Source organism: Aspergillus welwitschiae (assembly GCF_003344945.1).
Source record: "Aspergillus welwitschiae strain CBS 139.54b unplaced genomic scaffold BDQ94scaffold_21, whole genome shotgun sequence".
Lineage (NCBI taxonomy): Eukaryota > Fungi > Ascomycota > Eurotiomycetes > Eurotiales > Aspergillaceae > Aspergillus > Aspergillus welwitschiae.
In genome coordinates, this window is record NW_020798715.1 from 138,406 (window position 1) to 161,280 (window position 22,875).

The window sequence follows — 22,875 nt, forward strand, 5'->3', positions numbered from 1 at the left end:
ATCGACTTGCTTTATATCCAACATCGACAGACATACCCCGTTTTCTTGCTTTAACGACGATTAAGTTACATGATGCCTACGCACACACGAGATGGGTCCCGCGACAGGGAACTGGTCGTCAGAAATCAATCGGTGCCCATGTATGTGTAAACTCTATTGTTGAGCCCCCCTCTGCAGCTACAACTATGAACCGCGTCAGGCTGACCGTGGACTGTGGAAACGAAGGTGGGACAGTTCGGACCCCGAACGGGCACCCCCTCCGCTCCCCATGAATCCCAGTGCTTCTAGCCCTGTTACAAGAGGAAATGTCTCCCCAGGCATTCAAGCCGTGGCGGCGAATTTCCAAGAAAAGATGCGCGAAAACGCACCGAGCCCGTATACAACCAACCCCATGCCGCCGAAGTCCCCAGAGAAGTCCCTCATCAAGGGCCAATTCCACAGGCGCATGCAATCGCTACAGAATACAGATGCTCGCAATGAATTCTTAAACTATCTCGAGAGTCGGTCACCAGAACGGCCTCTCCGCGCGTCGACTTTTGATCAGAGCCCTAAGCAGCATGAATTAACGCCGGTGAAAGCTCCTGGCTCCGCAGACTCGCGAGATAAAGACAACGAGCAAGAGCTCCCTAACCTGCAGATTTCGAACCGATACCTTTCGAGGCCAATCCTGGGCGAAAGCACACCTCCGTCGGCGACAATGTTAGCTTTGCAGAATATGCAGCTGCCTACTGAGAGCGTCGAGCCATTGAAACCAAAGAGTAACGATGCAGACCCATTCATTGGGCCCAGGCGCGCCGACAACCACAGCTTCGAATCATTATCTACCCAGATACTCAGCCTCACAGATATTGCGAGTAACCTTCAGCGCGAAATGGCTCAACTAAGCCGACGAAGTAAAGACAATGCCACGGACCTGGTCAGCCTCAAAGCTGCAACTAATGCTCGAGACGAGGATATTCGCAGGAGCCTCCGTGATTTATCCTCCAGCCTAGCCGCAAAGTTCCTTGATCCTGATGCTGCCACAAGGTGGGACTTCAGTACTCTCCTGGGTTCTGAAAACGGTATTAACAACAGGGAATCGGATAGTTCTCCGAGCTCGAAGAAGAGCTATTCGGCACCACGAATGTCAAGCCCTAATCCATTTGCCGCAGCAATGGAGCGCGAACTGTGTGGATCTCCTACGCCTATTTCTGATGGTTCCGCCAGCATCGCATTACTAGAGAAGGTCCTTCGGGAGATGGGGACCAAAGAAGGCCAAGACAAGCTTATAGAAATGGTTGAAGAAATAAAAGCCAGGCCTGTCTCCGAAACCCACGAAGTATCGAATGACGAGACGATCACGAGGATGCTCGAAGAAATTCTCGAGCATGTGAAGGATGACTCGGGGAACAAGGCTTTGGTTCGCTCTCAGGCTTGGGTCGGCGCCGACAGCGTCCCTCCGCAGGGAGAGCCCGACGGTTCTGGAACAAGGTCGCTGGACGACGAACAAGCATACTCGCCAGATATGGAAACCCACAACATCCGACCCGCCGAACGCTCTTTGGTGCCCGCCGATCCCGAAATGGCAGACGAGATGCTAGCAATCATGAAAAGAGTGAAGACTAGTGTCATTGAAGGAGGTGGCATGACGAACGAGGTCAAAGCCCTTGTGCGAGAACTACGAGGAGAGGTCCTAGGAATGGGAAGGAACCTGGCTCGACAAATCGAAGGCGTTGGATCTTCCCGCGCTATAGAAGACAGGCCGGACCGACCTACCCATGAAGAGCTGGCTGGTATCGTTGAAAACAACCTGCAGGAGCTCAGAGACCAACTCGCCTCGATCATGGATGAGAGTAGACACCATTCATCGTCCATCTCGGAATTCAGAGCTGCCATGGATGGTAACGAACTGTACTCTATCGTCAAGAGGGCTCTGGATGAGCTTGACCTGTCTCAGTTCCGTGCCGAGCCCCACGGTGTCAATATGGAAAAGGAAGAGATTCTGGAGACCGTTCGGGAAGCTTGGGAGACATACAAGCCTGAGATTGAGTTGCAGAATTTCGGGCTGGAACGAGACGAGATTCTGGAGTGCCTGTCAGAAGGGCTTAGAGACTATAAGCCGCAGCACGAGGACGCCGTTACTTATGACCAAGTCTTGGCGGCTGTCCAGGCTGGAATGCAGAGTTTCGCGCAACCACCCAGCATTACGAAAGAAGAGATCGTACAAACAATTCACGAATGCCTTGCCAATTTCGAACCCCCTGTACCTCGGGGCGTGGAGCGCGAACACCTTGATGGCATGCGCGATGAGATCCTAGAAGCCGTCACCCACTCAGTTACGTCCCAAAGTGCTCTTACAAGAGAGACGCTGGACTCTGGTCTTGGCCGTGATGAGATCTTGAGCGCTCTTTCGGAAGGGCTTGAAGCTCATTTCGGTGCGACCAAGGCCATCGAACATCCTCACATCACCAAGGACGATGTTGCTAATGTAATAAATGAAGCATTCATTGCACAGCAATCGGTGGTCAGCACCAATGTTCAACCCACTGTTTCCCGTGACGAGATTCTCCACGCCATCGCAGAAGGCATGGAAAGCCAGAACTCCATCACGAGAGAGATCGAACTTAACAGGGATGATCTTATGGAGGCTATCGCAGCTGGTTTGCAGGAGGCCAATGAGGCAAACCAGAGCGTCGGGGAACAGATGCTGGAACGTGTTCAGGAGCAGCTGGATGGCATAAAGGGGGAAATGGGCCAACATTTCTCTGCCAGTGAAGAGACCTCCGAGCACCTGCTTAATGCTATCAAAGATGGCATTGCTGTCGTGCGACAGGAAGTGGAAGGCTACGCCTCAATTGCAGCTGAAGCTTCCGGGAAGCATGAGATCATGGACACTGTCAAGGAAGGGTTCCGCCTGTTGCAGGCTGACATGGAGAAGACGATCACTGAGACCGCCGCGTCTAATGCGCCTCGCGGTAATCCGGATACACCGGAACTTCTTGATGCCATGGAGAAGGAATTCGAGCATCTGCGACAGACAATGAGCTCCTTGTTGATTCGCAACAACGCACCGAATGAAAAGGACGAGATCCTGGACGCCATTCGCGACATCTCCGAGCAGCAAAAGACTTCCAAGAGCGATGATGTTCTTGCAGCTATCCGCGAGCTGTCGGAGAAGCAGGCGGGTACGCCTGCGGAGGATATCCTTGCAGCTCTTCGTGAACAGTTGGACGAGCACAAGACTGCGAGCAGTGATGCAATCATTGCCGCAGTTGAAGCAGCGTTCGAACAGAAACCCAGCGCTCCAAGCGACGAGATCCTTTCTGCCCTTCGTGAAATCTCCGAGAAGCAGGACAACACGAACAGCGAGGAAATTCTTGCTGCCATCCGTGAAATCTCCGAGAAGCAGAACAACTCGAACAGTGAGGAGATTATTGCTGCCATCCGTGAAATTTCGGAAAAGCAGAACGATACGAACAGCGAGGAGATTCTTGCGGCAATTCGTGAACTGTCGGAACAACACAAGGCGGCCAACAATGACGATATGCTTGCTGCCGTGCGCGATATATCCGAGCAACACAAGGGAATAGATAGTGAAGCAATTCTTGGAGCAATCCGTGAATTCTCAGAGCAACACAAGTCTACAAGTGTCGACGACATAACGAATATCATCAAACAAGAGTTCGAGGAACTCCGTCACTCAATGAACATGACTCTGGTCCGTGCGGAACCTACGGAGCCCAAGACGGACAAGGATGACATTATTGCTGCGCTGCACGAAAGATTTGACACCTTCAAGGACGAGCAAACCCAGCCCAGAGAGGTTAGCGAAAGCGACGCCTTCACTAATGGTGAAGTGATTGAAGCCTTGAACGACGGCGTTGGCACCATTCGGGAAGACATCGCAAAGCTCATGGAGAAGAATGTTGAGTTCGACTATTCTGAGCTCCTGGATGAGCTGAAATCAGGGCTTGGCAGTCTGAAGGCAGATGTTGAAATGCTGAGGCAAGCTCAGAAAGAGAGTGAAGAAGTCGAGACGACTCGTGGAGGTGAACTGATGCTTGCAAGCAACACTCCACCCTCTGATTCCACCAGCAGCAACGATATTGAAGGTCTCAAGGCCCTTATCACTCAACTTCAAGTCAAAGTCGAGGCAATTGAGTCTGCTCCGCGCGCTGCAGAGGCTCCGGAAGACATGCTGAAGAAGGAGCACCTTGATGAAGTCCTCCTTGGACTACACGAACTTCAGAGCTCAGTAACAGGCATCGTTGCCCGTGATCAGCCTGCAGATGAGGCAACAGCCAAGAAGGAGGACACAGACGCCATTGAAACCCTGCTGCGCAACACGAAGGCACAGCTTGATGAGATGACATTCCCTGCCCCTGACGAGATCGCAAGAGCAGAGCAACTTTCAAACCTTGAAGGTATCGTCAAGGAAACTAAAGAAGCCATGTCTGAACTTCGTACTCGATTCGAATCGGACGGCCCGACGAAGTCAGAAATTGGTACTTTGGAGACCCTGATGAAAGACATGTGGATCGCTCTCGATGAACTGAAGGGCAAGGGAACAGAGGAGGAAAATGATGCCGAGAAGTTGGTCAAGGCAGATCTGCAGACCGTGGAAGCGATGATCTTCGAAGTAAAGACGCAGGTCGAAGAACTCAAGCTTCCCGACATCGAGACATTGCCGACCAAGACCGACATCCAAGATCTTACGGCACTTGTTACTGAGTTCCGCGAGAAGGTCGATGCCGACAACGAGATGACCGGTCAAGCCTTCGATGCTCGGAAGGTTGAGCACGCCGGGCTTGCCGAGAAGATCGAGGAGGCTCGGTCTGTCGTGGAGGGGCTCGGAGACGAATTGAAGAGCAAGCTGGATGGTAGCAACGAGGGGCTCAGCGAGCTCAAGCAGCTACTTGAAGGCTTGGCAGCGTCTGCCGAAAGCTTCACGACGGTGGAGAATGTCAACGAACTTACGGAACTGATCAACCGCGAATTCGAGCGTGCCCGGGGCGAACAGGATGCGACGAAACTAGAGAAGGAAGAGCGGGATGCTGCTGCGATGGTCAAGCATGACGAGACTCGAGCCGCTATTATCGTTGAACTGGGCTCGAAGATTGACGAAAAGCTCGGTGAAATCGTGGCCAAGTACGACGAGGTCCAGTCATCTATCCAAAGTGCTATGGACTCCAAGTTCTCTGAGAGCGCGGAACGTGACAATGCGCATCTTGAGGCTGTTACCAATACCAAGGCTCTGGCCGAAGACATCAGGCTCGTCATTGGATCCATGGGCAACAGCGTTAATGAGGCCTGTGAGCGTATGTGCACGGATGCGCAAACCTTCTTCGAAAAGGTTGATGTGTCCTACAACAAGATGGAAGAGATGCACAACGAGGTCAAGACCCAACAGGAGCAGGCTCGCTCGGATCTCGAGCGTGCAGCAGCTGCAACTGATCGTGTCGAAAGCCAACTGCACGAGTTCCATCCTCAGGTGCTAGAGTCTATTCAGGAGATTCTTTCCATCGTCGGACAGCACTACGATCACTCCCAGAAATCGGCGCAGGATCTCAAGATGGATCTTTCTACAATTCCCTCTGCCATTACTCCGTTACTTCCTGCATTGCCGCCGCCCGAGCCCGAGAAATACGATGATACTCCGGTTCAGGAAAAGCTCAATGACCTCCTCGAACGTGCTAAAAGCAGCCAAGTCCAAGAGACACTGAATACTCTTGTCGAGCGCGTTACGAATGATCAAGTACATCAAAAGCTGGACGAACTTCTGACCCACACTACGAGTACTAATGGTCAGGTCTACGAGAAATTGAGCGAACTTCTGGACCATGCAACTAACTCTACCGGACCGGTCCACGATAAGCTTGATGTCCTCATCGACCATGCGACCAATAATGATCAGTCAGTTACGCAGATGATGAAGTTGGACGAGATGCACAAGGATATCATGGATACGTCCCGCCGGATGAATGAAATGTTTGCCGCCCAGACCGCCATGGTGGCTGAAGACAACGAGCGGAGACGTAAGGAGGCCGAGGAAGCAGCGATTGCACTGGAGAGGCGCAACGCCCAGCGCGAGCAGGTTGAGGCAGAGATCTTGACCCTAAAGGAGGAGAAGGATTCTCTGCTGCACATCATCCAGAGCTTGAAGTCCGAGAAGGATGACCTTGCCAAGCAGACCACCAAGCTCAGCAAGGAAGTCGCTGGCTTGGAAATGGCACTCGAGCTCCGGCATGAAGAAATGCAAGTAATGGAAGATCGTGCAGACCATCTCGAGAAGCGGATCCTGGAAGGCGTTCTCGACCACGCTCGCAGTGTTCTCTTGAGCCGCCCGAACGGCATGAAGAAGGCGCGCGGATCTCGCGCCCGCGGGCCCAGTGTTGCCAGCAATGCCAGCACGGCGAAAGATGCCCGTAGCATCCTCGGCAGTAGCGTTGGGCTAGCGCTGAGAAAGCGAGCACAGAATGGGTCACAGGCGGGATCTGTCGCACCATCGACCACCAGCAAGGAACGGCGTATCTTCAGTTTGAGCAACGTTACAGGCAATCGCGGTGCAGGAGATCGGCAGGTGAGTGGCGCCAGTGGGTTTGCCAGTCTAAAGCGGAGCCATTCAGTCAGATCCAACGTCTCCCAGCGCAAGGCATCTTGGGGAGGCCGAAGCTCCATCGCCAATAAAGAAAACGAGGTCTTTCCGGAAGAAGATGGGGAAGAGAGTGACGCAGGCACGGAACGACGAACCAGCTACACAGGAACATATGCGGACAGCATGATCTATGGTACCAGTAGCCATGTCTCCGCCGATCGGCGGGTAAGTGCCGCTAGCTCCACAGGGCTGCGTTCGGTCGCGGACGAACCGGAGGACTCCGAAGGGGAGGAGGACGCTCAGACGCCCAAGGCAGATGAGCCGGAGGATTTGGAGCTGGATGAGGAGGCCTCGAAGATGGTGGTCTACGGACAGCACAGCGATAGTGGTATTGGACCCGAGGTCACGAGTGCGGCGGCATGAAGCTCTAAGAGCACGAGGACTCCTCTCGGCTCTGCTGCATGACCCTGGTAATGAAGGGATGAGGGCAAGCAGCATGTTATGGAAGCCCTTCTGAAGCGAATCATCCGAGCATTTGGCTGAGCTGAGTGCTGTATAGATAGGGGGATGCTTGGTTTCAGACATGAATCCGATAAGGGTTGGATACGGGGTACTTTCCTTTGTACTTTCCTATGTTTCTTACGACTGTTTATGCATGATGTACCTATGTTTTTTTTTATTCAGCGAGGGAAGTTAATAATGAACTTGATATGCTGATATGAGGGAAAGCCCACCTAAGAATATTTCTTCTGTAGATGTTCGTAGTTGCCTGTAGATGAAGATCAAAGGAGCAACGAGTCACATGGGCAGCGGTCATGCAGCGCGGCTGAGTCAGCCCCAAATCCCCCAACGGATTTGCTTCTCGCGTCACTTTTTGTGTTTTGGGCGGTTGGCTCCTTTGGTCCTTGCTGCATCAACTGTCGCTACTCGCTTCATCCTGGATGTGTGCATGCTTGCATCGGTTGCCGTCCTTGGCTGGCCCGACGGCGAGAGATAAATAGATCCTCGGTGCTGCCCCTGGCCACTCCTCATTTACTACTTCTCTCCTCTCGGTCGGTAAACTCCAACGTCTCCGGGTCTCCACCATGGCTAGTTTCTAGACCAACTAACCTCACTAGTCTCCGCCCTCCTGCTGCTCCCTCCTCCTCTGTCTTGTTCTCCTGCTCCCCTATCTCCCTTCTGCAAGAGTGGATAATTTTCCGGTTCTCTCATCCTAACTTCTCTCCGCTTGGTCGGAGGAGCGGTCAACCGGCATGTTGGATCCTTTTCCACCCCCGCCAGCATGGCTGCGGGATTTCGTTGAGCCATGGGCGCTTCATTACAACGTTCCTGCTCTGACGGAGCATGCTCACGAGGTCATTATTGCTTTTGCCGGCTACCTTTTTATCCACTTCATCTTGTCCCCCGTTCTGTCTCCGGTGCTTTTCCCCAATCACTACCCGAAACTCAAACCCCGGACCAAGCTCAACTGGGACGTTCATGTCGTCTCGCTGGTGCAGAGCACCTTCATCAATGGCATGGCCCTTTGGGTCATGTTTGCCGATGAAGACCGGGCTTCTATGAACGCCTCTGAACGTATCTATGGATATACTGGAGCCTGTGGACTGGTGTCCGCCTTCGCTGCCGGATACTTTGTTTACGATCTGATCGTCAGCACGATCTACGTTAAGCTCTTTGGCATCGGAATGCTTTTCCATGGCATTAGCGCCCTGTGGGTGTTCAGTTTTGGATTTGTGAGTTGTGACCTATTTCAGCTTAACAGTTTGCGTCAATGAGCTAATCATTTGGCTTGTGCTATCATCACAGAGACCATTCGTGAACTTCTACTCCCCCGTCTTCATCCTCTATGAGCTCTCCAGCCCCTTCCTCAATATCCACTGGTTCCTCGACAAGGTCAACATGACCGGCAGCAACCTGCAGTGGTACAATGGCATGATGCTTCTCTTCACCTTCTTCAGCTGCCGTCTCCTCTGGGGCACTTACCAGTCCGTCGCCGTCTATCGGGACATGTGGTACGCCTTGAAACAGACCTGGGATGCCACTGCAGCTGCCACTCCCCTCGAACCCGTCGATCTCACCTCTCAAGTCTTCCAGGTCCGCGGAGGCAGCGGCAGTGAAATGGCTAAGTACGCCTCCTTCACCGCCGGCGGCGTCCCCACCTGGCTGGTCCTGACTTACGTGATCTCGAACGTGGTTCTCAACTTCCTGAACTACTTCTGGTTCTCGAAGATGGTCGAGACCGTCCTGAAGCGGTTCCGCGGGCCCGCCGAGAAGTCCGGACCGGCCGGTAAGCCCTCCAAGGAGGAGCAAATCAGCCATCTGAAGGAGGAGATCACGCAGAAGGTCGTCCTGGAAGCGGCCTCCAAGCTGGAACAGGAGGAAGGTAGCCCTTTCCTCGATGGAGTGTCTGAGGAGAAAGTCGCTTCGGCTGTCGACTCGGGGCTTACCGAGGAATTGAGGAAGAGGAAAGTCCAGTTGTCATCCTAGTCTGCTCCTTAACCTGGTTTTCGGAACCTGCTTCAATGCAGCAGCAGCAGCAGCAGCAGCAATCCAAAGAGGAACAACATCACTCGTCATACCATCAGCCCTACAATAAACAGCCTCATAGCTCGCGAGGACATGTCTCACAGCTTGTTGACTTGAGATTTTACTCCCTCTCCACCCTACCACTGCCGATCAGATAGGTCAGCGAGACGGGCCCCCAAGCATCAGGAGCTATATCGTTATATAACGCGACGTTATGTTATGGGAAAGCTAGTTGATTCGAAATCATGCATTCATGTCTTTCGATAAGGAGTTCATCTGGATAGGAGAATGGGTTTGCTCATTTATTCTGTTTTGTTCGATTTCTTTGTGCAGTTGCTATCTTGCTTAGATCTCAGTACAGTCTCAGAAATATAAATGAAACGAGGAACGGCATCCAATCATACATACCTGCATTCATCATGATATATATATTTACACGGTCTCACATGAGAGTTACTAATTAGCAGTGACACTTATTAGTCGGTTTCTTACTTACTGGAAATAGAACAGATACGAGTAAGATCTGTATTTCACTCAAAGCAACTGAATACATTATTGATGACAAGGGAACTAGTAAAAGAGCTGAAAGAAGCAACCATCCCGAAATCAAAACCAACCAAGACAAAACACCACGAAAGCGCCCCCATCAAACAAGCCCTACTTAATCGACTAACTAAACTAGTATCGTTCGTAAGTTATTTTCTTCGCTGATCACCAACCACATTCCAAAATAATACACCTGTCATATCACCGACTTAATACCACACCACCACCAACAATCTGCCCTGTCAACTAGCTAGTTCAAGAATCACCTCCCCATCGCCGCCTCTGGCTTAGCAAGCATATACCGCACCGCTTCCCTCGCCACAGTAGTATCCCAAACGCCATCCGTACCACCACGACGGAACTCAGGCCCACTAGCATCTTCGCCACCACCACGCGTCGCCTCTCCAAGAATAGTCTCCAAGTCTCTGCGCTGGGAATTGATCCAGCGGCGGACGAACGTAGCGGGATCCTTGCTGAGAGCCGTGTAGAAGGAGTGACGGGCGCGGGAGTGCGTCAGGGCTTGCACAATGAGGGCGACCTGGTCGTCTAGCGTGGCGATCTGGCGCATGGAGGCCGTGTATTGCGGGTTTTGGGTGAGGGCGAGCATCTTGGAGCGGAGAGGGTCTTCCAGGGCGACTTGGATGTCGTAGACGGTAGGGGTCGGGTCCTTGTGGTAGTCTTCGTCGACGCGGATGGTGTAGGGGAGGTGGATGGGGTCAATGGGGCTGGTGTGAGGGCCGATGCTTTCGGGGATCTGAGGGAAGAACATTTGGTCGCGGCCGAAGATCTGCGCGGTTGGGTTGGATTAGTCTTGGATTTATATGGGGAGGGGATGGGGAGGGGCGGTACCGATCGTAGACGATGGTCACAGCGGACGAGTCGCTTCTCTTCATCTTCTTGAAGGCCCATGGCACGGATGTAGTCCCAGATGCCGAGAACAATGCCGCTTCGTGTTTCTTCCTCTACGTCTAGTACTTCTGCTAGCTCTTTGCTTAGCTTGAACCGTTCTGGTGTCTCGTCGCGCACGAGACTGAATGTCACGTTCAGGTTCTCCTGTGACGCGCGGGTGAACTGCATCGAGTCGAAGTCTGCTGTGGGCGGCAGAGTGACAGTGTTAGGGGGTAATTGCGGCTTGGTCCAGGTGATTGGCTTGACTTCCTCCGGGCTGGCGGTGGAGGACTTATCGAAGTCGACGGTGATGGATTTGAAGAAGTGCGAGAAGCGCTGCTTGGAGCGCTTGTTGGACGACTTTTTGGTAGTGGCATTGGCGTTAGGTCCATCTTGCTCCATCGCGTCGCCGTTGTCCGTCTGCTCGGTAGCTTCGTCGTCACTGTCCTCCGGGGCGGTCGGGTCGGTGTCGTCGTCCAGAAGACGTCCCTCGATGCGTACCTTGTACCGTCCGGAGCCGGGGTTGCTTCCGGGGGCGGCACCGTTGGCAGTCTGCCAAGGTTGGTTTTCGACAGTGTTCGAGATCCAAATGCGCATTGTGCGGTACTTCTTGACCGTCTTGCTGATGGAGTCTTGGATGTCCAGGCGCTTACGGACAATGGCTGCATCGAGGCGTTTCTCCAGGTCGCGGAGGCTCTTGTACTGCTGCACACCTTCGCCGATGATTACTTCCTCAATGCCGTCGGGGATGTTCTTGTCGGTGGGTTTGCGGCTGCGACGCAGGGCGGCGTCATTGGGAGGCTGCATGTTGCGCTGGGGAGGGATGTATTGAGGTGGAACGGCGTGCTGAGGCATGGGGACAGGCATCGCAGCAGCTATACGAGGGAGAAGGAGTTAGAAGAAAAAGTTCCGCCGGGGTTTGATTGGGTTAAAGGGTGGAGGCTCACCAGGACCTGGAGGACCGCGACGAGGCGTGGCAGGGGAGCGTTGGGCGGCTTGTGGGGGGAACCCACGGCCGTAGTTGGGTGGGATCTGGGCATTCATGGTTGGTCCGTGATGAGACGGTGAGGCCGCAAGGGAAGATCCGCGAATTGGAGGATGGAGATCCTTGGGGCGATGAGACAGACCGCGCAGGGCCGGAGAGATGGGCGTGTATTGCTGGGCGGACGAACAGAAGCAAGTCACTTGCTTTGCCGGCCTCTTCGCGATTCTTTTGCCGCGGTCGCGCTATTCCTCTTTGGGATGGACCAGCAACCACCAGTTCATCGCTACATATCCCCATAACATCTACTAACTATTTCCTAATTTATCTAATTTATATAAGAACAACAACTCTCATATATTCATTTGTAGTAATGCTGTTTCATTTCCAAGCCATTAACTCGATAACCCCCGCATCAGTTGCCGTTTCTTACTCTAGCAGCGATGCTTGATTAGTGTACAGCTCTTCCACCACATTGCTCAGCTTCTCGATCGTGTCCAACGCAGCATCGTATGCCTGGTCCCGCTCCGTCTCATCGTAGACAATCAGGCATCCAGCCCCCTGGTCGAGCACTCCAATAATCACCTTGTCCAGGATCATCTGAGAGAGCTTCCGCTCCACCTGCTGCGTGTCCAGCCCAACCATCTTAGCAATGTGGTCCAGCTCGACCCGGCTGAAAGGTTCAATAACCTTGATCAGGTTCTGCTCCAACATGGCATCGTACAATCTGCGGAGGTGGTTGCGGATGAATGTATCACTGCCCAGCTCGAACCGGTAGTCCGAGAGCGCCTTTTCGTACTCCTCCAGGGACCGGTTGGCATGTGCACGCGCCACAGCCTTCATGGCCTCGAGTCGCGGGCTGGCATACTTCTGAGCCTGCTTCGATCCCAGCAAATTCGTCACATCATCCACCAGGTTCAACATGATCTTGCACAGCAGCATATATTGGAGGGCCGCAGTGGCCTTTTCTCCCTCATCGAGGGAGCTGTACCCTTCCAGAGCCTCAATGAAATAGGAGAATGACGTGTTGAAATCCTTGTCCTCTGCGTGTAGCATACCACTCTGCATGTCGAGACCGGCCTGCAGGTTCGTCGGCGTGTAAACGGAAGCGGCCGATGTCCGGGCTGCCGTCAAGGCAGCACGTGCCTTGGCCTGGTTGCCCAATGCATGGTACACCCGCGACTCCAGCAGCTGCACCTCAACCAGCATGAGCTTGTCATCCAGGCGCTTTAGCTCGCGGAGGAGGGAGTTGATGAGGGTGAGCGCATCGTAGTAGGTCTGTTTCTGCATGTAGATAGCTACAAGGCGAGTCTGGAGGTTCTGACGAAGGAAGGACCTCCGCTCGGCGATGGCCCATTCAATGCATGATTGGATGACGGAGACTTGGATATCGAGTGTGTTCGGGATCTCGCTGAACAGGTCCAACAGCTGGCGGACTATCAGAGGACGGGTGGTCAGTAACCCTGGAAGCAAAACATCATCTCTGTCAATGCTACATACCCAGCTTAGCTGTCTTTGCCTTGGCAAATGAAGAGAAGGAATCGCGGCTGGTCTTGATGAGTTCGGCAATCTCGTGGGGCTTCTTCTGGTCCCGGTAGAGCTCTCCCAGCAACACCAGGGCATTCTCGTAATCGCGCGATGAGGCCTCAGACGAGCCGGTACCTTGCGCAAGAATTTCCTTGAGGATGCTCTCGGCCTTGGAAGGGTCGCTCTTCACGAGACCCCGGGCTTCGTCTATCCGCCCAGCGGTCGTCGAAGAGGGTGCCATGACTAGATCGGGGCTGTGAGGGGCGGCGGAGGAAATGTGGAGGGATTGCGGGTAGTTCTGAATCTGCCAACGAAGTGACAGGTAATGCACAGAGCGGGGAGGCCCTAGACACGATGAGAGATGAGATGATGAGGTATAGAGGACGATGGCAGGACAGGAAGCTTACAGGTTTGGCTATCGTCACTGGCGGTTGGAGCTGCAGCTGCCGCCCTCACCGCCCGCGGCTTGGCGAGCCAACCAGAATCGGCGGTACCCGCCTAGTAGAAAAAAAGCGCCTGGAAATTTTATGTCCGATATAGTTTTAGTTTTCTTCCCTCCAGCTTCCTTTGCAGAGAAAACCACCGGACGCCATGGTAAGTAAATCCAAATTGTTTCATCGTCTTCCAAATAGATGCTAATATACCTATCAGAAAATCAAAGCTCTTTCTCGTCCTACTTCGTCGCAACAGGCTCCGGGAACCGCTGTCGTTCGACAGCCCCGAAACCTCGACCCGGCGCAGCATCCATTCGAACGGGCTCGTGAGTATACCCGTGCTCTCAATGCTACCAAGCTAGAGCGCCTGTTTGCTGCGCCCTTCCTGGGCCAGATGGGCGACGGCCACGTGGACGGTGTGTATACCATGGCCAAGGACCCAGGCTCTTTGGAACGGTTCGCCAGTGGTAGTGGTGATGGTGTGGTCAAGGTGTGGGATTTGACCACTCAGGGAGAGGTGTGGAACACCCAGGCACACGACAATATCGTCAAGGGTGTCTGCTGGACCCCCGATCGGAAGTTGCTCTCTTGCGCGAGCGACAAGACCATCAAGCTTTTCGACCCGTACAACTCGGCACCCGAAGCACCACCGCTAGCAACCTACCTGGGCCAGGGCGCTTTCACCTGCCTCACGCACCATCGGGACCTGCCATACTTCGCCGCCTCTTCTTCTCAGATCTCTATCTACGATCTCTCCCGTCCTTCCTCCACTCCGTCCCAGACCCTCCACTGGCCCACCAACGTCGATACCATCACCTCCATCGCTTTCAACCAGACTGAGACGTCCATCCTTGGTTCGACCGGTATTGATCGCTCGATTATCATGTACGACCTTCGGACATCGTCCCCTCTACATAAAATGGTTCTGCGCCTGGCGTCGAACGCGATCTCGTGGAATCCGATGGAAGCATTCAACTTTGCCGTTGCCAACGAAGATCACAACGTCTACCTGTTCGATATGCGCAAGATGGATCGCGCATTGAACGTGCTCAAGGATCACGTCGCCGCTGTGATGGATGTGGATTTCAGTCCCACTGGTCAGGAATTGGTCACTGCCTCTTACGATCGAACGATCCGCTTGTGGAACAGATCCACGGGCCACTCTCGCGACATCTATCACACCAAGCGTATGCAACGGTATGTATTTCACTTTCGCTCTCCTTCTCCAAGCAACTATAGTGCTGACTTCGTTCTACAGTGTCTTCTCCGCCAAGTTTACCCCCGATAACAAGTACGTCTTGTCCGGCTCCGACGATGGCAACATCCGACTTTGGCGCGCAAACGCATCCGACCGCAGCGGTGTAAAGAGCGCTCGTCAACGGGCCAAGCTCGAGTACGACCAGGCCTTGATCCAGAGATACTCGCACATGCCGGAAATCCGCCGAATCCGACGCCAGCGTCACGTGCCGAAGCCGATCAAGAAGGCGCGCGAAATCAAGCGGGAGGAGCTGATGGCGATCAAGAGACGCGAGGAGAACGTGCGCAAGCACACCAAGAAGGAGAACCTGCCCAAGAGACAGAGCGAGCGCGAGAAGATGATCCTGGCCAAGGAGCAATAGATGCTCTGCCTGGACCGTCCATCTGGAGCATCGTGCGGAAAGGCTGCGCTCAGAGACCGAGTACATTGTGTCTCAAGTATATACATTGCATGGACATGATACAGTTGGGGTATATTCTATTACAGCTGTTGTTCAGCTTCGTCGTCAGTCCTCTTTCACGTGATCCAACTCAGTCTGCAATTGCTGGCTGGACGAATCAGCCCTGTCGGCTTTGGACGACGCTTGTGCTACTGCGCCGTCAATCCCGCCCAGGTACCGCGCCAACCGCTGCACGCTCGCCGGCAACACCGCATACCAGTTCACCAGCATGGCAAACGCGGGCAACCTTATCACGCCACCCCTGCCGCTGTCGACAGCCGAGACAATAGCCTGGGCCACCTGGACTGGCTCCAGAACGGGCGCAAAGAACCGGTTTGGTGTCTGGACGGATTCAAACAGCGGCGTTGAGATCTGGCCCGGCTCCACCAGAACCATCTTCACTTTTGCCTCGTCCCCGGATTGGCGAAGTTCGGCCTCGAGCGAGCGATGCAACGCGCTCAACCCAGCCTTACTAGCCGAGTAATCCGCCAACCCAGCCGCACATAGCTGCCCGAGCACGGAACTCACTGTGACAATGGTGCCACCGTCCGGAGCAGCCAGCATATAAGGCAAAAATACCTGATAGGCATGAACGGCGGCGAGTAAATTGGTGTTGATAGTTTTCTGGAATGCCTCAGGAGAGAGCTGTTGCAGAGGCAGCCCGTTGATTCTTGCAGCTGCGCAATGGATCAATATGGTAGGAGTACCCAACTATCCCGCAATCAATCAATGAATAGTTAGCCATCATCAATATACCCATATCCATACCTTTCTTCCCCTTTGTACACAATAATAGGAATTATACATACCTCCTCCCTCACCCTCCCCACAACCCCCTCCAAAACCCCCCTATCCGAAACATCACAAACATAACTCCCTCCCAACCCCATCTCCTCCACCTCCTCATCCGCTATCCCCCGAATATCCAAAACCGCTACCGTGGCGCCACGAAGCGCATATATCCTCGCAATAAGTAATCCCAACCCGCTCGCTCCGCCCGTCACGACCACCACTTCATTGGAGAGATCGACGGTGCGCGGAGCTCCGTATGCTAGTTGCTGGTTGAGTGTGCTTAGGACGTAGATGAGGGTGAGGAGGGCGGCGTAGGCGATGGCGATGAGGAAGGGGACGGAGGTGTAGGGGGTTGCTTGGGCGCGGAGGCACAGGAGAAGAATGTAGGATGGGATGGGGTGGAGGATGGTGCGAGTGAGAGTTGTGAGGAGGAGGTCGAGGGTTATGGGGGGGTTTGAATTGGAGGTGTTGGTGGTGGTGGTTGTGGTTGTGGGTTGGATGGGGGTGGTGTGGATGAGTTTGGGGGTTGTTGGGGTGGCCATTGTTGGTGTAGGTGTTAGGGATGTTGGGTTGAGAGGGTAAGTGGGCTTGGGGGCATGGTAGGAGGGGGTGGTTTGTGTTGTGTATAGCAGTGGTTGTTGTGGTCGTGGTGTTTTGCGGAGGCTGCTTCTGTGATGGGTTGGGTTCTGTGATTGGTTGGTTAGGGATTGTCGGCGCTTAGATAGGGGGTGTGATAGCTGATTAAAGGGGAAGGGCTTACTGGGTGAGATTGTCAATGAGAGTTGACGGTAGACTTCTAGATTGTAGTGTCTCAATATTGGAGATCCTAACAGTTGGAGCTTGGAGGGAGTGAGGAGAAAGAAGCTCTGGCCAGACGATTGCGATGTGGGGCTGCGGATGGTTCAGTTCAGTTCAGTTCAGTTCATGGCCGAGTTAAGGTTGTGCAGAAGCTATGCATAGAGCATTTGCCTTAATTCTCTAGATCGAATTTGCAATTGATTCTTGAAAGTTCAAATATACAAATATGTTCACATTGCCGTCCGCTGTTACCTAAGAGCCCATGGGCGTCCCATGCTCGGGGATACATACAAGTGCGGCGAGTTCCGCTCTCACCCGAAACAGCACAATCACGTTTCTATCACTCACAACACTGAACACCATATAATATCATATACCAAAGAATGCCTCCACCTACTCTTACACCCGTCAAGCGCATTCAGAATGTCCGCCTCCCCGGCAGAGATTCAACCTGGGACATTGCCATCTCGCGCCCCCATGATACTCCCCACAGCATCATCACATCCATCACCCCGCACCCCAATGCTCAATCAGATCAGACCGCACCACTCGCCCTCCCAGCTTTGACACACCCACACATCCACCTGGATAAAGCATTCATTCACAACTCCCCCGAATATGCAAATCTTCTTCCCTCCACCGGCTCCTTTGCCGAAGCGTTATCCTTTACCACGACAGCGAAGCAGCAATTTACGTGGGAGGATCTCCTGAGACGAGGAGAATGGCTGATTGCAGGTTCTGTCTCTGCAGGGGCCACGGCGATGAGGGCATTCGTGGAGGTAGATCATACTGTAAACCTCACCTGCCTTGAAGCTGGAATCGCCCTCAAGGATGAGTGGAAAGAGGCATGCGCAGTGCAAATCGTGTCCTTTGCGCAGGACCCGATATTCTCTGGTGAGCACGGGGACCATAACCGTCAGCTCATGGAAGATGCGGTGCGACGGCCGCAGGTGGATGTCATTGGGACAACACCGTACGTTGAGTCGTCGGTTGATGCATCGAAACAAAATATTACATGGGCCATTGAGCGTGCCCTAGAGTGCAGAAAGCATGTCGACTTCCATCTCGATTATAACCTCGATACCGGGAAGGAAGCACTAGTATGGTTTGTCCTGCGCACGCTGAAGGAGAAGGGCTGGACATTGCAGTCAACGGATAAGCGGGTCATGCTGGGGCACTGCACGCGGCTGACGCTGTTCAGCGATGAAGAATGGGCGCTTCTTGCACAAGAGATCCGAGGCAATGGCCTTCCGGTCAGCTTTGTTGGGCTACCGACGAGCGACATGTATATGGCCGCTCCACCATCCTCGAAGAGCCATGATCGACCACGGGGTACATTGCAGGTTTTGGAGATGATAAACAAGCACAGTTTGGACACGGTGATTGGGATCAACAACGTTGGTAACGCATTTACGCCTTGGGGCTCGGAAGACCCCCTGTCGTTGGCGTGTCTTGGAGTGGGTATCTATCAAGCTGGGACCAAGGCAAATGCCGAGCTATTGTATGAATGCGTGTCGACCAGAGCTCGCGCAGCAATCGGGCTATCGCCACCAGAGGCTAGCCTTTCTTTGAATCAGGGAAGTCGTGCAGATATCCTGCTGTTTTATGACGTGGACGACACTGGTAGTAACGTGTCAAAACCGCGACATGGTGTTGCAGGCATCGTCTGGGACCCGCCAGCGAAGGCTAGTAGGGAGCTCGTGGTTGGTGGCCAACTTAAGGCTTCTCCATGTTCATTATGTCCGAAATCTGCGTTTTGCTTCGCGTAACGGCGAGTTGTCGGGAGGCGTCGTCTTTGGCGCATGGAAGGTTGCACAGCAGATAGTGTATTATATCGCTAAACCAAAGATCCACATGCTTCAGATAAGTATAGTTCGCCAGACCACAAAGTGATGGAGATGATCTAAAGAATCTATGACGTCAAGTGCTCAATGTTAAGTGTGAAGTCAGAAAGAGTTGAACGTAAGAACAGGGGAGGTTGATGCTGGTGTCATGTTCCCCACACAGGAACGATTTCATTCATTTGAGCGTGTACCTGCGCAGGTCCGTGTAGCGAATAGCTGAAGGTAGGACAAGCAGGGTCTTCGCGCATAATATCCATGTCATCCACATTAAGCGATAGCCGGAACCCGTTCCCAGCGCGTGGATACAACCGGTGCTCCTGGAATTCATATTCCGAGTCGTCATCAGAGATCTCCTCATACTGCCTTCGAGTTGTTGATGAAGATGTAGCTTCGGGTGCAGAATCCTCATTTTGTTTGTTCCCTTCAGTAGATGCAGACGCGGAATCCCTTGTATCATTGCTTGTCGAGACATTACCCGACACGGATGTCGACGGAGTCGGGGCATCGGAGATCGGTAGACGAAAAGCAAACTTTGAAGACTGAAGGTCCCTCATGTTCTCAGGAAACATCGGCAATATCGGGTTGTTGTCCGAGATAGTCATCAGCAGCTCAACGAGGGTGGCGTGCGAAAGACTTGACAGGAAGCCCCGTCGCTCATCGGCCGAAAACTCCGCTGCACCAACCTCGCCTTTAGGGATTGATAATAGAGGATAATTAGGGACTAATGGCCCAGATGTAAGGTTAGGATTGCTCCGCACGACCGTTGGTTGAATGACAGAAATTTGGACAGGTCGGCATTCTCGACAGAACCATTCCTTCTCCTTGACCGCAACAACGTCTGCGCCAATAGGAGGGTCGTGACACCACTGATGCCATGCAGCATTGCACTCGTCACAGAATACGATCGAATTGCTCAATGGGCTATGGCCCCTTTGACAATGCAAGCAAATGATGATCGCATCTTTCCCTCGGCGGTGGGTACGTTTACGCTTTCGTGCGACGGCTGCATTATCAGACGCGTCCACCGAGTTGCTTACCTCCTTGGCTACCGCAGGAGTTGACGGCGCAGGTACATATAACGAAGGCCGGTTGACCAGGCGGCCGGATTTCGTTTGCGTCGCTGTTGGTGCCACATCTGATTCGTCGCTACTGGAGTCTCCGGCCCTTATGATATCTTCCCCGTCACTATCGTTATTTCGTCTGCGCTTCTTGCCGCGCTTGTTACCATTTGCCGCACCCTTTCGCTGGCGCGAGCCAGCTGCTGCTTGCGGTTTCTTGGGCTTGGCTGCCGTCTGTGGCTGTTGTGGTGTAGGCAATGAGGTTGATGCTGGTGCTGCACCATCTGACAATGTCCCATTTGGTTTAGGGGCGATTTTGATTGTAGCTGTGGGCTCTGCTGGTATGGATGCAGTCAATGGTGTTGGTGCTGAATTAACACCGACCGGCGTTGTGCTCGGCTTTGGAGCGATATTGACTGGAATTGGAGACGCCGACTGCCGTGATACTGCATTGACGGGCGTTGAACTTGTTGGTTTTAGGTCGACATTGACCGGGACTGGAGACCCCGAACTTGCTGGTGATGCGTCGACTGATATTATGCTGGGTGGTTTGGGAGCAAGATTCGGTAGGTTTGTAGGCTTTGCTATGTCTCCAGCGTTTCCTTGAGGCACTGGGGAGGCGGCCTGAGGGACCGCCGGTGGCGCCACATTGTTCGAATACACGAACGGCGCCGTAGGCAATTCAATAATTGTAGAAGAAGCCCTCATTTTTCCCATTTTTGAGTTGCTATTCTGGCTTTCGAACGTCCGAGTGACTGTTGATGGGTTCCATGTAACAAATTTATCATTATCACTTCTCTGCTGCGGTCCTTTGAGATTCCCGGTAACCCGCGCCAGTAACTCGGTAGTAGCTGCAGAGAGCCGGGGAATCTCGACCCTCTTCGAGGGAATGCTCGACGGCCGTCCGGGTAAGGAGGGAGGTAGTCCCAGGGAGGAACCAATGCTGATGCTGCGCGAGGAATCCGAAGGGGGTGAGCCAGAAATGGTGGTAGTGGTATGGAGTGTTCCGTGGTCTGATGAAGGCGCTGTTTCTATAGACGCCTGGGAGGAAGGAGCTCCATTGTGCGGTGACATATCCCCAATCCGGGTCGATGTGCACAGTTGCTCAGTCGCCTTAGTAGACTTGCTCAGAACACTGCATCTGAATCCTTACAGTTATCGGAGTGCGACGAGAGAAGTCATCATGAACGGACCCAGATTTATATACCATCACGTGATCGTGAGGAATCCATCCCCCGCGCCCTTGACAGAACCGCCTTTCATCGTCAAAAGCAATAATGCTCCTTAATTGTGTAATTGCCAGCGGCACACTGTCCAATCTGCATGGCTGGCTTGATGATTTCTCTTCTATCTGTCTCTCTATGATATCCGGGACTCTTCAGCGCGGACTAGCCGGTAGTCGCACAAAAACTAACCATGTAGGGATCATTCCTGCAGATGCGTGACCTTCCGGACCACCGGCTCTTCAGCGCAGTCTAGAGCAATCCACTGGCGAAGTGGGTCGAACAGAGCTACCATAGGATATAATCTATGCTACTACGCCATCTTTCTTCAACCGAGCAATATCGTCCTTGCCATACTCGAGTAACTCCCCCAATATCTCGTCCGTATGTTGCCCGAGGGTTGGGGGCGGTGTCCGGATGCCAGGGGTTGCGTGGGAATACTTGATGGGTGTATTCACCAACTTGATGGGACCGCAGGCTGGATGGTCAATTTCTGCAACCATGCCTCGTGCTTGGACTGCATATAATTTATCAGCGGATTGATAAATTTTCTGGAGACATTCGAGATGTATAACGTACCGTGAGAGTGGTTCAACGTTCCCTGAATATCATTGACTGCGGCATAGGGCATGCCGCTGCCCTCCAAAATCTCAAGCCATTCTTGCGTGGTCTTTTGCTTCACAGTTTCCTCAATCAGGCCATCAATATCCGTACGATGCTTTACTCGATCACTGTTGGTAACGAATCGGGGATCGGTCTTCCATTCCGGGTGTCCAAGTCGGTCGCACAACACACCAAACAGCCTATCGTTCCCGCCTCCGAAAAGAATATCGCCATCGAGCGTCTTGTAGCTGCGGTAAGGCACAATGGATGCTTACAGACAGTCAGTAGCTATAAGTCCAACACATGGTATAAGCTACTCACGGTGTGCGGTTCCCCATCTTCCCGAATCCTTCTTGCCACTGATCAGAGCGGAACTGGCAATATTCGCCAATGTCGCAACTTGACAGTCGCTCAGACACGCATCGATATGCTGTCCCTTACCAGTCCTCGCCCGCGCAAGCAAGGCGGCCATAATGGCATTCGAGGTGTACAGGCCAGTCGTCAAGTCGGTCACAGCAACGCCAACTTTCACCGGCTCGCCCTCTCTACTACCCGTGATATGCATCAAGCCCATCTCCGCTTCAACCATGACATCGTACCCCGCACGATTGCTGTATGGCCCGGTCTGACCATATCCGGTGATGCTGGCGTAGATAAGTTTGGGATTGATAGAGCGCAGAGTCTCATAATCCATGTTATATTTCTTAAGGCTACCAGGAAGGTAGTTCTCGACGAGGACGTCACATTCTTTCGCCAGCCGGTGTAGAATCTCAACACCGGACTTATGAGCGAAAGACAAACCGATTGATTTCTTGTTGCGATTTACCTATACACAGTGGTCAATTGCGCTTCTGGAAGTAGGGCAGTAGCGTAGCGCATAAACATACTCCAAGATAGTAGGCACTCTCTCCTGGGCCTTCAGACCCATCCGTGTACGTGGCGTACGGGGGACCCCAAGCTCGAGTATCATCACCGCGCACGGGGTGTTCGATCTTAATAACATCCGCTCTGTACGTTACCGTTCCAGTCAGCATTCCCACAGTCTTCTGAGTAATTGTGCAGATGCCGAAGAACATACCCTAAATCTCCCAAAATCTGGGTACAGTATGGCTGCGGGGAATGTTAGTTACATCTCCAACCCGGCGCTGTTGGAGACGACAAGCCTACTACTCACACCAGCCAAAACTCGTGTCATATCCAAGACTCGTATACCTTTCAGAGGAAGTGTATCATCAGAAACAGCAGAAGAATAGCTGCGCCATTGCGTTGTCCGCCGGGGAACATAAATGCTGCGACGGGCAATGCAAGCCCGCTGTACCCTCAGTGCGGCCGTGGGATTCATGACTGAATTGGAACGCTGGCTTAAATATACGATTTCAAAGA

General features: G+C 53.2%; 8 protein-coding genes across 8 annotated transcripts; 4 read left to right on the plus strand and 4 right to left on the minus strand.

Annotated features, from left to right (window-relative positions):
* Positions 1 to 72: 72 nt before the first annotated feature.
* Positions 73 to 7,331, plus strand: BDQ94DRAFT_180046 (uncharacterized protein; the record flags this gene model as incomplete). Its single annotated transcript, XM_026773534.1, has 3 exons — positions 73 to 140; positions 289 to 1,026; positions 1,087 to 7,331. The coding sequence occupies 3 exons, from the start codon at positions 73 to 75 to the stop codon at positions 6,995 to 6,997; spliced, it is 6,717 nt and encodes a 2,238-aa protein (XP_026624906.1). The 3' UTR covers positions 6,998 to 7,331.
* Positions 7,332 to 7,490: 159 nt separating this feature from the next.
* On the plus strand, positions 7,491 to 9,511 carry BDQ94DRAFT_145954 (TLC domain-containing protein). The gene is made up of 2 exons (XM_026766735.1): positions 7,491 to 8,307; positions 8,381 to 9,511. The coding sequence occupies exons 1-2, from the start codon at positions 7,828 to 7,830 to the stop codon at positions 9,059 to 9,061; spliced, it is 1,161 nt and encodes a 386-aa protein (XP_026624907.1). The 5' UTR covers positions 7,491 to 7,827; the 3' UTR covers positions 9,062 to 9,511.
* A 7-nt stretch (positions 9,512 to 9,518) lies between these two features.
* BDQ94DRAFT_180048 (SWI-SNF complex subunit) lies at positions 9,519 to 13,284 on the minus strand (the record flags this gene model as incomplete). The annotated part of the gene is made up of 5 exons (XM_026773535.1): positions 9,519 to 10,433; positions 10,496 to 11,409; positions 11,482 to 11,732; positions 11,950 to 12,952; positions 13,017 to 13,284. The coding sequence occupies 5 exons, from the start codon at positions 13,282 to 13,284 to the stop codon at positions 9,909 to 9,911; spliced, it is 2,961 nt and encodes a 986-aa protein (XP_026624908.1). The 3' UTR covers positions 9,519 to 9,908.
* Positions 13,285 to 13,397: 113 nt separating this feature from the next.
* On the plus strand, positions 13,398 to 15,096 carry BDQ94DRAFT_160278 (rRNA-processing protein SOF1; the record flags this gene model as incomplete). Its single annotated transcript, XM_026769194.1, has 4 exons — positions 13,398 to 13,452; positions 13,584 to 13,637; positions 13,705 to 14,674; positions 14,736 to 15,096. The coding sequence occupies 4 exons, from the start codon at positions 13,398 to 13,400 to the stop codon at positions 15,094 to 15,096; spliced, it is 1,440 nt and encodes a 479-aa protein (XP_026624909.1).
* Positions 15,097 to 15,240: 144 nt separating this feature from the next.
* Positions 15,241 to 16,508, minus strand: BDQ94DRAFT_171581 (uncharacterized protein; the record flags this gene model as incomplete). Its single annotated transcript, XM_026771802.1, has 2 exons — positions 15,241 to 15,885; positions 15,984 to 16,508. 2 exons carry the CDS (start codon positions 16,506 to 16,508, stop codon positions 15,241 to 15,243), a joined length of 1,170 nt encoding a protein of 389 aa, XP_026624910.1.
* A 435-nt stretch (positions 16,509 to 16,943) lies between these two features.
* On the plus strand, positions 16,944 to 18,644 carry BDQ94DRAFT_52822 (putative zinc metallopeptidase). The gene has a single exon (XM_026775978.1). The coding sequence runs from the start codon at positions 17,148 to 17,150 to the stop codon at positions 18,531 to 18,533; it is 1,386 nt and encodes a 461-aa protein (XP_026624911.1). The 5' UTR covers positions 16,944 to 17,147; the 3' UTR covers positions 18,534 to 18,644.
* On the minus strand, positions 18,645 to 20,841 carry BDQ94DRAFT_180054 (uncharacterized protein). Its single transcript, XM_026773536.1, has one exon. The coding sequence runs from the start codon at positions 20,738 to 20,740 to the stop codon at positions 18,755 to 18,757; it is 1,986 nt and encodes a 661-aa protein (XP_026624912.1). The 5' UTR covers positions 20,741 to 20,841; the 3' UTR covers positions 18,645 to 18,754.
* On the minus strand, positions 20,842 to 22,834 carry BDQ94DRAFT_180056 (CaiB/BaiF CoA transferase family protein; the record flags this gene model as incomplete). Its single annotated transcript, XM_026773537.1, has 6 exons — positions 20,842 to 21,406; positions 21,469 to 21,762; positions 21,814 to 22,318; positions 22,380 to 22,500; positions 22,571 to 22,602; positions 22,667 to 22,834. The coding sequence occupies 6 exons, from the start codon at positions 22,832 to 22,834 to the stop codon at positions 21,195 to 21,197; spliced, it is 1,332 nt and encodes a 443-aa protein (XP_026624913.1). The 3' UTR covers positions 20,842 to 21,194.
* Between the last annotated feature and the right edge of the window lie 41 nt (positions 22,835 to 22,875).

Bases quoted from the DNA above. Each gene is read 5' to 3' on its own strand.
- BDQ94DRAFT_145954 (XM_026766735.1), top strand. From the start codon at position 7,828: ATGTTGGATCCTTTTCCACCCCCGCCAGCATGGCTGCGGGATTTCGTT. The intron at 8,308-8,380 runs GTGAGTTGTGAC...CTATCATCACAG, and splicing joins GGGTGTTCAGTTTTGGATTT to AGACCATTCGTGAACTTCTA.
- BDQ94DRAFT_52822 (XM_026775978.1), top strand. From the start codon at position 17,148: ATGCCTCCACCTACTCTTACACCCGTCAAGCGCATTCAGAATGTCCGC.
- BDQ94DRAFT_180054 (XM_026773536.1), bottom strand. From the start codon at position 20,740: ATGTCACCGCACAATGGAGCTCCTTCCTCCCAGGCGTCTATAGAAACA.